At 40.0% G+C, this 14,069-nt stretch overlaps 1 protein-coding gene across 1 annotated transcript in view; it reads right to left on the bottom strand.

Annotated features, from left to right (window-relative positions):
* clstn1 (calsyntenin 1) overlaps positions 1-13,547 on the bottom strand; it is a 33,048-nt gene extending 19,501 nt beyond the window's left edge. The window contains exon 1 of the mRNA XM_054608662.1: positions 13,466-13,547. Coding sequence (XP_054464637.1) covers positions 13,466-13,547 — 82 coding nt within the window. The remainder of the gene's footprint in view (positions 1-13,465) is intronic.
* Positions 13,548-14,069: the final 522 nt, after the last annotated feature.

The raw sequence follows: 14,069 nt of genomic DNA on the forward strand, positions 1-14,069 counted from the left end.
TTCTGCGTTTTCTCAAGTTGGTACTTAGACTTTTATCTTTCTTCCCAATGCAGCTTGAGTACATTTTTAATGAGGTTTTGGATGCTTTAAATATTATTTTTAGAAGCATCACACACAATGAAGAGATCCCCCACAACAAGGAACAGGCAACCATGAGCCAGGCTGTGTTAACATTTGGTGGAGTGAAAATCTTGCTCTTTACCCTCCACTGCACATCATTCTTTATCCAATGCTCCAATGTCATATATCTGGATTCATCAAAACTGTACACAAAGTGTTTAAAGATGATTTAATGATTGCTTTATCTGCGTCAGTAATGTTCCAAGACACAGACAATACCAAAATCCATATCAGTTAATGACTTTTGACATGTGCATCACATGAATGATAAAGGCTCTGGCTATGATTTTCAGGCCAGTTTGTGCAGCAGCAGTGAGGCTGTTTATTACTTTGTGTGGTAGTTGGCCTGGGAAGCATCCCAGCTGCATACAGGACTCTGTTGTAGCTAGCGGCTGCAGAAAGAGCTGCCGTGAGTGACATATTTGGGCTAGTAGAGAAAACAGCGTTGACGCAGGGGAGATGCAGCTCCCTTACGGCCAATATGTCCTCACTCTAGATCAAGAGGGAGAGGATGGTATCCTGTGCTACTGATCTGCAAAGGTGATGCTAACTCTGGCTGACAGCTCACTGTGGGTGAAAGAAACACTGGACCAGGCACACTCTTTGACTTTATTTAGGAATAATAATAATTTCATTTCAGGCACAATATCATATTGGGTAAATGTTAATCAGGGCTTCAGACTGCAACAATTACATTATTCCTTTATGCAAGACCTACTTACAATTAGCTCTCCTTTTTTATTCTCTGATCACACTGATTGAGTCAAATCTTTGATAATGTTGAATTATTATGTCAAATAAAAGTATTTTGTTTTTGAAGTTACTAAGGAAGGTAGGAAATCCAGAGCTTGCTCAAATCATCTGTTCTCTGCGGCCTTTCTCATCTCACTTAAACCCCCTGCCCTTATTCAGAAGCTACATTTTTATATAACACAATGATAAATTCAATGTGGCCACGTCACGCACTAAAGCTAATCTATGCTAACAATGAACTGCTGTGATAGTGTAAACAATTAATAACAGGAAAATATCAACCACAGAGCACAATGGGTATTTAGCCCAAATGTAATATAGGAAACTGTTCTGTTTCGATTATAATTAATCTGGGATTATCATTGATCTATTTAATAATTCATGAAGCATTAGAATTTGCCAGAGGTTATACACAAGCTCTCTTTTTTTCAAATATCTTTAAATTGTCAGAAGTATGAAAAATCACATGATGAGATTTTAGGCAGTGGAAAATAAAGCACATATTTACTCAATCATTTCAGAAAAATCTGAATTGATAAGAAATCTGTTTATGGGAATACCCCAGTGTAGCTAAATCAAACTTCTGTCCTTATCTGATCACTATGTATTTGTGTGCATGCATGTAAACACAGAGAGTGTATATCTGGACATATTTATTTCTTGCACCAGCTCAACACACAGTTGTATGTATGTATAGGCTTCTGCACACGCTGCAGTGATACAAAGCTGGTGTGTTATGGCGTTTTATGCTGCCTTGCCGAGTCCATTGATTTGAATTACAAACAGGGGTAAGTGTACTGTAGGTATATGGGAAGCATAATTTGATACTTCATTACAATACCCCCATTTAAGATGTCTGTGGTAGCATATTAAGTTTTGTGCTGCATTATAAAATGGCATAGCCTACAGTTGGTCATAGCCAAATTAACTTCAATAAAAATGGTCAATTTGATTTTTTGGGAGGAAAATGTATTGTTTAGATAAATTAATAATTGGTAAAAATAGTTGATAGATTAATTGCTGAAAAATTAGTTGTTCGTGGCATCTTTAATTACCACTGTGTAAGTATAACATGTGGCAAACTCATGATTTTTTTAGCTCTTAGAGACATTGATGAGAACTCCAAAAACAGGTAAAAAGGTATGTGAATGGAAATGCTCAACATTACCAGCCTCATTACAAACTGAAGCACATCCTCCAGCCCACATTCAGCGAATTACTTGCACACAATGACACACTCTGAGCCAAACGTTCATCTCAACAAGCAACATTACTTAAATAGACAGTGGATTCATTACTGTGTCTCTGATGCAAAATATTATTGCCATTTAAGCATTAGCTGATGCTGCCGGGGAAAAAAACTGTTGTTATAATCATAATCCTCATAATCTTTCCAGAACTGTAGATAAATCTGTAGGAAACAAGCAGTTTTAATTCGAATATATATATTTGTGATTTTTAGAAAAAATGATTCAAAATTCACTATTGGCCAAATTTTACTGCCGTCCTGGCCTGCAATTTTGTATATTTTTTTGTCTGAAAATGAAAGTGATATACTCCTCATTTAACATAAACCTTTATGAGTTGTTTCTCATCAGCTAATCCAAAAAGCTTCTGAAAATACAAAGCACATCCAGAATTAAAGGCAGAAGTCAATAAGAGTTAAATCCTCATTGAAATGCGTTTTGCATAGTAAAATTAAATCTGCAGCCGTGTCATGTTGCAGAAAGCCTCGACATCAAACATTCATCATTTGACTAATAAATAGGAAAAGGTCTTATGTTCAATAACACAATCTGTGCTACAATTATATTATGAGCTTAACCAGATAAAAGGAAAAACCTACAAAAGCATAAATAAATGATGAGGACATTTTCAGGCGACTTCAAATGTCAGTCTACCAAATCCAATTTCAGCGAAGCAAATTACTTGCGTTGTGTGTCTTTACATAATTTAGTGTAATTTTCAGTCAGTGATTAGCCTACACAATCAACGGAAATGAATTACAAACTACTTGCACAGGACTAATGTGATGTGGGCAACACAATGAATTAGTCTCCCACCAAACTATTTTTTTTTCCAGTGAGAAAAGTTTGTCCACAGAAGACATGCCTTCAAAGTTTGTCACAATGCAAAAAGTAAATATGTTTGTATGGCTCAATAAACATTATATGTGCTGCAGCCCTAAATAATTGCATTATTTTACGATTCCTAGTTATTTTTAAAAAACATAAATAAATTTGCTCGTCTTAGCAAAGAAAAGATAATGTTCTAAATTTAGTGCGAATATGAGAGCCTTTAGATAAATCTTTTCCTACACAAACGATGTTTAGTAAGAACAAGTGCTTTGAATTGAACTTTTAGCCAGGTTACACGTGGGCCTCACATTTGCCACATTTGAGAAGCTCAAAGCCTTCGGCACTGAAGTGCACTGAACCAGGACCGGTACTGAATGGTACAATACCAAGCTGCATTCTCAAAGCTCCTGCAGGTTTATGCAAAACATTTCAGCTCAATCTTGACCAGTAACCACAAATGAACTAGCCAATGAGGCCGTCTGCCTGTGCCCTTGCCGTCTGGTCTAGTTAAATGCAATTTCCATTGATTTGAAAAGCACCATGTCCATTTGTATAGCATTTATCTCCACCTTGATTGATAGAGTTTTACTTTAGAAAGTGTATTTTCCATCCACTGTGAACAAGCAAATGCCTGCTGGCACAGATCAAACTAAATCTTGTAATTTTTTTAAATAGTCAGACAAATCTGTCACAGCTAAACAACTGTAATTTAGAGAGTGCCGGATCCAGTTCAGATTGTTATGCCCTCAAATTGAGACAAATTGTGATTTGTGATATTGGCCTATATGTATAAAATTGCCTTGTCTTGACTTTGTGCTGTGAAGCTAAGCAAAGTCTGCTGGAAGAGACTGTATCCCGACAAAGATCAATTGAAAAAAGAGATAATGTGGATATGCTCAAAGATGGCAAACGTGACAAAGTTAGGTGTGAGGACAAAGGAGGCAGACCCAGGAGGGTCAAAAGCAAACTGCACGGCCGTCGTAAATCATTGTTAAAATCAAAGCCCCTTTCGCTTACACACACACCCACACACACACACACACAGACACACACACCTCTCATGAAATGAAGTCCAAAGCACGATTTTATTTCAGCGTGAAATTTGCACATACATTGTGTGAAATTGCCAACAAGGCCCTTTTGACAAGATATCTTCATCATCCCCACTGCAGCCTGCAGTGAATGGGGAGAACATTTGTTGTGCTGTGAACATTTGACACAGAGCAACAAGGATATTACTTACACAAATACAGACTGATTTATTACATACTACCAAGAAGATTTCAACAACTCTATATGAGAGTATTATTAGGGAGGGACTAGTGTTATTTTTAGTAGGGGAGGCTTTATGAGTTAAGATGGAATGAGATAAGGAAAGAGGCTTTCAATTGTTTGAGGCAGTCTGAGGATGTTTAGCGTGGAAGACTGTATTTCTTAATTTAACTTAATTAGAAAACCAATTAATCTAATGCAGTGTATACTCACTACTGGCCTTTCACTGACATAAAAGCAGATAATTCAAGAGGAATCTCTTGACTTTTAAAAAAAATAGTCATTGTCAAAATGATCAAGATCCCTGACATTCTGCAGAAGATGCTTTGGGAAGGCTTAGTGTATTAGTGCCGTATCTACTGTAAATTGACAAAATGTCTTGTCTTAATAACTATCTGATACAGATGTGTGTCACATATTCAATCCGTTTTATTTTTTGATTAATTTATAAAATTTCACAACATAATGACAAATACTCATCATAAACTCCCAGAGAATAACTACTTGTTTTTGTTTGTTCAACAGCCCAAAAGTAGTCCTAAATTCTAAGACTGACAGAGAATGGGTGTTTTAAATAAATTATAAATGACTTGAATAAATAATAAATTATCAAAACTTTAGCAGATTTACTTCCTTTTGATCAACAAATGGATTAATTGTTTCAGTTCTACTACTTTAGAATGGCAGAAGAGATCTTAGTCTTCAATCCTGTGGATCAATGGATCATTACGCCAAGAAAAAATAATGTTTAGGCTAAAGCACGCATCATAACTAAGGCAAGAAGAGCAGAATGATTCAGTGAGAATCTGCCACTAAAGATATAATAGCTGTATGTCAAATACAACGGCTGAACAAGAAAAAATGACAATGCTAAGACTTTTCAAGTGAAAAAAAGAGGGCTGGCTCCATGGATTTGAAATCATTCCTGCATACATTGTGGTGTTCAGAAGTGCACTACAGTGACCCGCCATCATATTTATATCACAGAGAAGCCATTGGCTTAAGTATAAATATTAGATGAGTTAGGATATAAATACACAGATATAATGTGCTGATGTTTGCCTGTTGCTAAATAATAAATATCAACCCGGCAGTGTCATCCCACGCTGACGAATAAATGAACCACATTTTTATATCAGAAATCCAACAGAAAATGAACCTTACTTTTTACTGTTTCCAGAACCAAACACATTCACCCTTAATCTAGCAGATACAGGCGACATAAAACAATGTAAGAAGCCTTTGAGAAATCAATGAGTTATCAGAAGCTGTGGAAAAAACACACGTATCAGACTGTTACTGTACAAGCACAGATGGCCGGTTACTGGACCCACTTACAGGCCGACGGTCAGAAACACAGTACGTAGTGTGCAATCCTGTTACGCAGCAAATAAAGCCAATGGCACTTAATCCTATAATGGGATGCATCAACTTCACTCAGGGACAAGGTCAAGCAACAAGCAAGCAAAGCGACTGAGGCTGCCAAATATTTATTATGCATGTCTAACGAGGGCATGAGACAGTGATATGATTAAAGGTGTCCTGGCAACACCAGGGAAGCGACATTTAAGATGTTTGAATGATAAAGAGGAACTTTTTGGAGAGAGAGAAAAGGGTTGAAACATGGCTGACTTCCGACACAGGTGGACGAGTATAAAGCACTACGTGTGACTCTTTGTGCCAAGGTTTGCCGTGCCAAGCCATCTACTGATCAGCTCTATGTCTCCGTCACCTGAACTGTGCACTCTTTTGCACCACAGTGCAAATTTTAACAGACCATTAATGCTTTCAAATAAATTGGTCCATAAAATTATGAGTGCTTTGTCATGTATAGAAAAGGGTACGGATTGGTTTCTATTGATTTTTTTTTTTGTATTGGCACATTGTTTGAGCCTGTGAAGAATAGAGAAATATATACAGTATGAACTAATATTATTAAAGTAAGCACACTGTGTTGCCTGTTTAGTAGGTACACCTTGTTAAAACTAACACAGTCTGCACAACAATACAACGGTCCTGCAATACATCCCTTATCATGGAGGTCATAATGTTCAGTTTTTGTTGAAACTGTTATTCCCCTGTGTGATTTAGGGAGATGTGATTTGAGGTGCTATTGAAATGGATTCCATTTAATGATCAATGAACATCATTTTTTGCTGCATTTTGTTTGGAGTGGGTTTGTATCTTAATGGGTATGGTTTGAATAAAGTATGAAAAAATACTTGTCGGGATGATTACTGCAGAAACAATGCTTATGGTGAGACAATATAGCCAGTAGGTATCCCCACTTCAACCAACCACAGACACGGGCCTGATCTGTGGATTTCCCATCAAATTAGAACTAAATCTGTCAACAACAAAAAAAGAATATATATAAAACTTTCAGTGTCAAATTATTGTCTGTGGAGGCAAATATTTAACAGTGTGATGCCATCGCCGACTCCTTTCATGACCCACAAAGAACGGGGTAACACATTGACTATTCACATGAACACAAAGACAAAGCCGCTCTATGGTCGCCCAGCTCTTTTATTGAAGCCTAACCTTTACAGTTTGACCTATTAACCGTGATGAAATACTTCCTGCAGGAATGTATGGGCCACAATAGGTCCTGCTAATCCTGAGATTCAACAGGACGCCTGTACACACCATCTTTCCGTTCATGTCACTGCTGTAATGTCTCTTCATGCAGGGGGGAATACAAATCATTCTGCCACCCCAAATCATGCAAAAAGCTTTTGCACGTGTCCAGCATCTGTCTAACCCTCACCACTGCCAGTGGCTACTGTTCACCCGAGGAGAGCCAGAGAAATACACAACAGCTCTCCAGATACAGGAGCATCACTGCAGCAGATGATCAGTCTGCAATTATCAGATGAAGCCAGAAAATGCCTGTGAGCCTCTGAGGGCAAGTTGTGTAATGATGATGGTGCAGCCAAGTGTCAGGCATGTGACGCGCTGTGGAGCGATGCTTCATTGATTAACACTATTTTACTTTTGATGTCTGAGAGTCTGCAAGTGCTTCATCTTCTTTGATTACATGCAAATGTGAAGTTCTACTGTACCAACACTTAACTCTTCAGTGCAATATTAGTTCAAGTATATATCTGCAACACTTTTATTATCGTGTGACTCACATGGTAATGTCCTTAAGAGATTTCAGATTATATTCGGTACAAACTACTAAACTATCATACTGACAGCAACCAGTGTGAGAATGTTGGCATGTTTACATTAATCACACACTGAGCACAGGCAGCTGGTGCAGCATGTATTTAACTTTGATTAAAAATACTGAATAATCAGTCTCGTTCTGGTGCAAATGTTTGATTACCCAAAATGATCAATAACTTACGATTGATAGCAAAACCTGCCAATCACAGACAACCTAAGTGGCTGACAGCACAGTCTCCAAGCAGAGTGTGCAGAATGTCTTTTAATTGTTTGAGACTAAATCCAGCCTCTCTGTTGCCAGGATGTTTTGTCCCATTCGCTGCGGCAGTACACTGTTTAGAGGAGAAGGCGGGGTCTGTGCTCAGGTGATAGCTAGACCTTGAGGTGTTTCCAGGGAGATGGCAAAAAAAAAAAAAAAAAAAGGTTGGAAAATTCGAGCAGTTCAAACTGTGACAACAAAAATACAGAAAAAAATGCAAAATGCTCCACTTACATCAACTGCTTTAGAGTATGTGAGCAGTAGGCAATTCCAACGGCGGAGTGATTTCTTATTATGCACAATCTCTGGGCTTTCCAGAAGGAGCTTTCAACAACCACCACAGGGCCCCTTCAGGACTTATTGATGGCAGACAGAAATATCAAACAGAGTGAGGCAAACAGAAATTGCAAGCTGACGGTATGAGGTGCATGCAAATCTGAGTCAAGCGATGACTTCAATAACGCTGGTGAGTGGCTCTCTTAATGCCACGGACCGGGTTTAATCAATGGACAATCTGCTCACGGTCTGAAACAGTGGGCACACTTCTCTGTTTGTCTTGCCTTAAAAGCTTCTCAGCTTGTGGACGCAAGCCACCTCCATCACAGTCAGGGAACTGTTCTAGGGACCCTAAAAAAGAAAAACCCAGACCTCAGGGGCCCTCACTCCCCAAACACCCTGCTCACACAGGAGAGCCTCTCAGTTTGCCTGCCAGGCAACAACATTTGTTTGTCCTCTCAACCGCCCGACAGAACGAACGCACTCTCGACGACCGTAGTGCTGCTCTGAAGAGGGGGGTTGGGAGTCGCGGGAGCCTTGAATGCAACTCAATCACCTCTCTGTGTGAACGGCACAAAAGAGCCAGTGAGAGTGGAGAAGTGAGAGTGAGACGGCTAGAACTCTGAGCCGACAGTCGGGTGCAGCTGACCTGCGGCAGGTAATGTGCTCTGTGGTTACTTGTTTCCCATGGAGCCTGAATCCTAATGTGGACACACCCAAATGTGAATAGCTCTGCAGTGGCGTTTTTTCCTCCTGGAAGCAATGGGATTAAGGGTGGAGGTAACACAACCAGATAAACTGTAGAATTAAAACCTGTTTGCGCTGGTTTTTGTTACACTCACGCCAATACAAATAAGACAATGAGATGGCTATAACTTCACTTTTACAGTATTCAATTTCAAGGAAGAAAAGGATATTTTTGCTGGTTTATTGGAATATCATCTCCACAAGATGCTGCTTCTGTAAAATCATGTTAGCAGACGTTTTAACTAAATCATTACACAATATGCGGGTAAAATAATTAAAATCCTGGATATTCTGACACTTTCCCATAATGGTGTTTTTATTTCAAATTTTTTATTTTTGCTTTGCACTTCAAGTTACAGTGTATAACATCAGGACCAAGGGCTCACATGAACGTAAACTCTTTCTTAGTAGCTGACACAGCTTCCTGGTCATCTGGCACAACTTAATATTCACGACTGAATGACCCATTCTTGACAGTTCACTGACTCCATTCAGCGTGTGGAGGCACCAATGACAGGAAAGTCACAACCGGCCCGAATTAAGTCCAGAATTCTCATGGCCTATCTTTCCAGCACTAAGTGGCAAATTACCAAATCGAAATGCTTCAACAAGTTAGCACTTTCGGGGGATTATCTCATATACACATTCTTGAGGGGCTGTAGTCACGATCCTTCAAACAGTGACCACATTGTGACGTGCTTAGTCAAGATCCAGACCCCTGAAGTCTGGGCCTAAGAGCCCTTTGTTCCTCTGAGAAATCTGAATAATTACTGAAAAAAATGTAAGAGTTAACTTGTAGGAACAGGGCCTATGTGTAGGGCAAGTAAACTGTTATTCAGGGCAATACCGGGTGAAATGTTTGGTAAAGGTTTTTAAAGGTCTCCACAGAGGCAGTGATCAATTTTAAATTCAACTTTAATAACAATGCAGAGTCCCTTTATTACCTCAGTCCTGATTTTCAGCAGGATATCACTACAGATTTCAATTAAACTAGGTGTAAAGGTAGGCCATGACCCAAAGAGCGAGTGATAAGGTTTGACTAAAGGTAGTGCTTCCAAGGGGCTTGTTTCAAGGCTCTATTGGGCACATAAATCCTGTACCAAAAAGTGTGGAGGCTCATTGTTCCCTAAGATTGCCTGCTTTGTGACAAATCTCAGAGAGATGGTCTCTCACATTTTTGCTTGAAATAATTCCACCATTTTAGAACATTCTCTTATATAATTTTAACCCTTCATCCATTATGTTTTATCCAATCTTTCTCTGATTTGATACATATTTATCTGAGCAGTACAAGATTTATTCATATAAAACTGAATTCCTGCACACTTTAATGGCCTTTGAGTGTAAGGTAGTACAACAGTTTAATAAATAAAGGCTATAACTCGGTGACAATGATTCTGCTTACTGTAGGTTTGCCAAATTCACCCTTAAACAAAGCCCTAATATTCTTGGACAGAATTAAGGTATTCATAAAATATCATAGCTGCCATTAGCCAATAAGAATTAAAATAGCACATTTTTAGGATTCTTTGAGTCCTTTTTAGTTGCATCAATGTCCAATGACTGATGATGATTAAGCCATGAATCTTGAAGTGACAGGACACTGTGAAATACGTGGAGCAGATCACCAAAATCTAATAAAATGGGTCCTATCAATCAAAACCACCCAGAGGGACACATCGGTGATGACAGCTGACATTTCCTTTTTTGTTTTACCAGCTGACAAAAGCCCTAACATGTTCAAAGATAAACATCTGAAACTGAACAGATTTTCTGTCGTTTGCCTTTATCCTGTTGATATGTCATGATGTTCTGAGGAGAAACAAGTCAGTAAACTGCCGCTGAATGATGGCCTACAACAGTGTTACAAGAGCTGCTTTTGGGAGAGTCGAACAATGTAGTCATTGTCACTGTGTGCATCCACGTAGTTTCTGTTTCCCATAACATAGCAAGATGACTTACGTCACACAGATTGCTGAGAGCTAAAACGTTTGGGGTCAATAAAATAGAAAATGTGAGCATATCTATTTCCCCCAGGGTCAACTAATGCACTGATGGCAGTCATCTCAGGTTTTGGTTTCTGGAACCTTTTTATAGGCCACTCTCAATAGACCTATTTGGAATGAGAGAGTTTCATAATCCAGGAAGGTGGTTTCAACCAATGTTGTTTTTTGAGGACGATATCAGTAAAGTTTGTTTGTGTGAAGTTGCTGCAGCTGATGGTTACTTGAAGGACTAGAAAAGCCTGTGAATAAGCATTTAGACAGAAGATGAATTTATTAGTTAATTTAGAAATTAGTTCATGAAAGGATCGGAATCATTTAAATAATTTTCCTGATAAAAACACACATTTTTGGTAACAATAAAAAAAATATGTAAAATATTTTCCTGCATATCTTATGTATTCATATATGACCATAAAATAAACAGGATATTTAATGAGGCTGTGATCAGGGAGGAACCTCAGAGGTGTTAAGATTAAAAAAGAAAAATATTGACCCGATACTTTGCTCCAACGGTAACTGACGTGTAATTTTCAGTGGATCAATAATAGGCTTCTCCAATGAATGCAAGACGAGGACGACTGGGCGAGAACGCTAGCACCTGACCTGCGATATACGCACTTCTTTACTGCAATGTGAGAAGAACGCATAAGTTAACTCAGCACCACTCAACGCAGGGCGTCCAATTTGTTCAACTAGAATTACTTAATTCGATGATGAATGGGCCAAGAAACTTCCCAGCAGTCAGCTTTTCCTTTGTCTGGCTGTGTGTGCTCAGAGGAAGCTCATGCATTTCAGCAGACCTCGTGTTTGACTCTAGAGCATGAAAGCAACCAGCAGCTGCTCATTAAAGCAAAATAAATCATTTCATGGGCGAGACCTAGAAAACAAGTGTCAAAACCCACGATGGAGAAGACGTATAACTCCAGAAGAAAAAAAACATTAACACAGTGGACAACATTAAAGATTGAAAATGCTGTGAGGCTTCAACAGGCCTGCCACAGAAGATATGTGTTTGCACCAGTTTTAGACACACTGACATTTCCTTGCTGGCGGTGTAATGAATCATATAGTCTAGGTACGAATTTTGATGTGTATCAAAAACATATTTTTTTCAACGGATCCCTCAAGGCCTGTTGTCGACACGTCGTCATCACCATCTCCTGCCAATGGTGGTAAATTCACCTGACTGTGCCAAAGCTCAGTCTGTTCTCTAGTGATAAAATCAAATAGTTTAGACATCCAAACTAGAGTATTCAAGAACAAGAATGGCTTAGGGAAGAACCCGAGGAGTATACGTTTCCTCAACAGCTACAAGGAAGGTGTTAATAAAAGAAAGAAACAACAACAAGCCATGAATACGCAGAGGTGGACTGCAGGTGACAAGAGGTGGTGCACAAATTAAGCGAGCGACCTTTGGTTAATAAAAGATAAGCCCTCACGACGATGGTGATTTCACAGGTCCCCTGTGCTGATAAGAACAGGGAAATGAGCAGGTGCGCTTTCCCAAGAACAGACTTGGCTAACAACATAAAAAGCTAAATTCACACACACTACCAGGACTAACTGCTGAAGGCCTTTTCCTTTTGTTTGATCACGTTACTGCTTTACAAATGTAAGCCTCCCGCTGCTTTGCATTCTCATCTGCTTGTCATGGTAACAAGAAAAAATACTTTTATGGGCATCTATAACCCTAAAATCCCAATTCAAAAGAGAATAAAAAGGGGTGTAACATTAAAAGCTAACAACACACACTGGCCTCCAGCCACAGTGGCTGCCCAGGCATGCTGATATGGCTAGTGACTAATATGCACCTGCCCCTTACACACCCTGAAACAGGAAGCTCGCACTGGGGAGTCAGTGGATTGAGTATAACGGGGAAACACAGTCTATAAATGCATGCAGTGAGGGTGCTCATGTCTGAGCAGTGAGCTGCTGTGTGGAGGGAGGTGGACCGCCCTGCAGCAAATACAAAGCGCGTCTCTCCTCAGTGTGTGACGGTGTCCATCAGTGACATTGCACATTAAGGGCGCAGTTGCACTTTCAGATCTTTTACACAGTCTCGGGGCATAAGTAGGCCCTGGCCCCTTATGAGGGCTTTTTACTTAAGCCTGTGATCACAGCACATAAATAATTCAATCCAACGGCAAAAACAGGGGCTTGTGAGGAGGATCTGCAGTGCGTAGCCAACCAGGCTGCGTCCACAACGTGCATTAGGCATAATAACGCAGGGAAAAATCAAAGATGTGCGGTTTATTGATAGTGAATCTGAAAAAAAGGGGGTTTAAGATTTATAGATACATTGCCTGAATTCAGATGCACTCAAATACATTATAAAAACGAGATGAGTACAGAGAGCACCAGGCACGAGCAAGTAAAACAAATCTTTAAAACCCTGCAGATGGTGAGACAAATAACACGATAATAAATATAATGTGATATCTGTTAAGAAGAAGAAACCAGAATGACTGCAGATGACAGCAGGGGGGTCGTTTCATGGCCTTGGTCTCTGAAGCAGCCCACTTCGTTTTGAACGCTCAGAGATCAGGTATTACACAGATAATAGCTGTCTGTGGGACACACTGTGAGCTCTGGCGGTGTTACATGGATGCAGTATCCCGGGATGCACTTGCTGCCGCCGGGCTGCTTCACTACATCCATCCGCTGGTTCCGGAGCTGGTTCCGGACCCTCCCTGAGCAGGTCCCTGAACATCTCTCAGGACCGCACAGCCGCACAGAAACCTGTCGACACAACACAGCGGGCTATACATCCATCCAGTTACCTTTCGCTGCCTCCACCGCACATAATAGTCCGAGGACCAGTCCGACCGCGGATGCGCATTGTGTATTCCCTCGGAACCGCATCCTCGACTTCGAGTTCAACCAGGGCGACGTAAAAAAAAAAAAAAAAAAAAAAAACTTCTTCTTCCCTCGTCAGTCAGGCGGACTGTTCCTCCAACAAGAAAAAATAAAATCCAAGAAGATGAGTGTCGGTTACCACGGTAGCTCTAAGATGGCCGTCGTCGTCGCCGCCGCCGCTCTGCTGTGCTGCTCTCCCTTCAATCTCCGCTCCTCCAGCAGTTTTGCAGTTTGCTGCATTCAGGGACTGTCTGACATTTCTGCGACGCGTTCCGAACGCACTAAGCTACACACATTCTTTCTTATTAGGCATTCTGCTGTCCTCCATGACAGCATGGATATGTGATGTCTAACCAACGAGTCCGTAAAATATGTGTGACAAATACATACAGGACATACATAAATAAACACAAGTACACAGTGTGTTTGCTTAGCTAGGAGACAGTATTTGTCAGATGAGGATTTGACCTGCTATACCTTCATGGAAGAGATTAACCCTGTCTTTGATTTTCCGTCAGACCTCTAGAT

Source organism: Anoplopoma fimbria, chromosome 12, assembly GCF_027596085.1.
Source record: "Anoplopoma fimbria isolate UVic2021 breed Golden Eagle Sablefish chromosome 12, Afim_UVic_2022, whole genome shotgun sequence".
Taxonomy (NCBI): Eukaryota; Metazoa; Chordata; class Actinopteri; order Perciformes; family Anoplopomatidae; genus Anoplopoma; species Anoplopoma fimbria.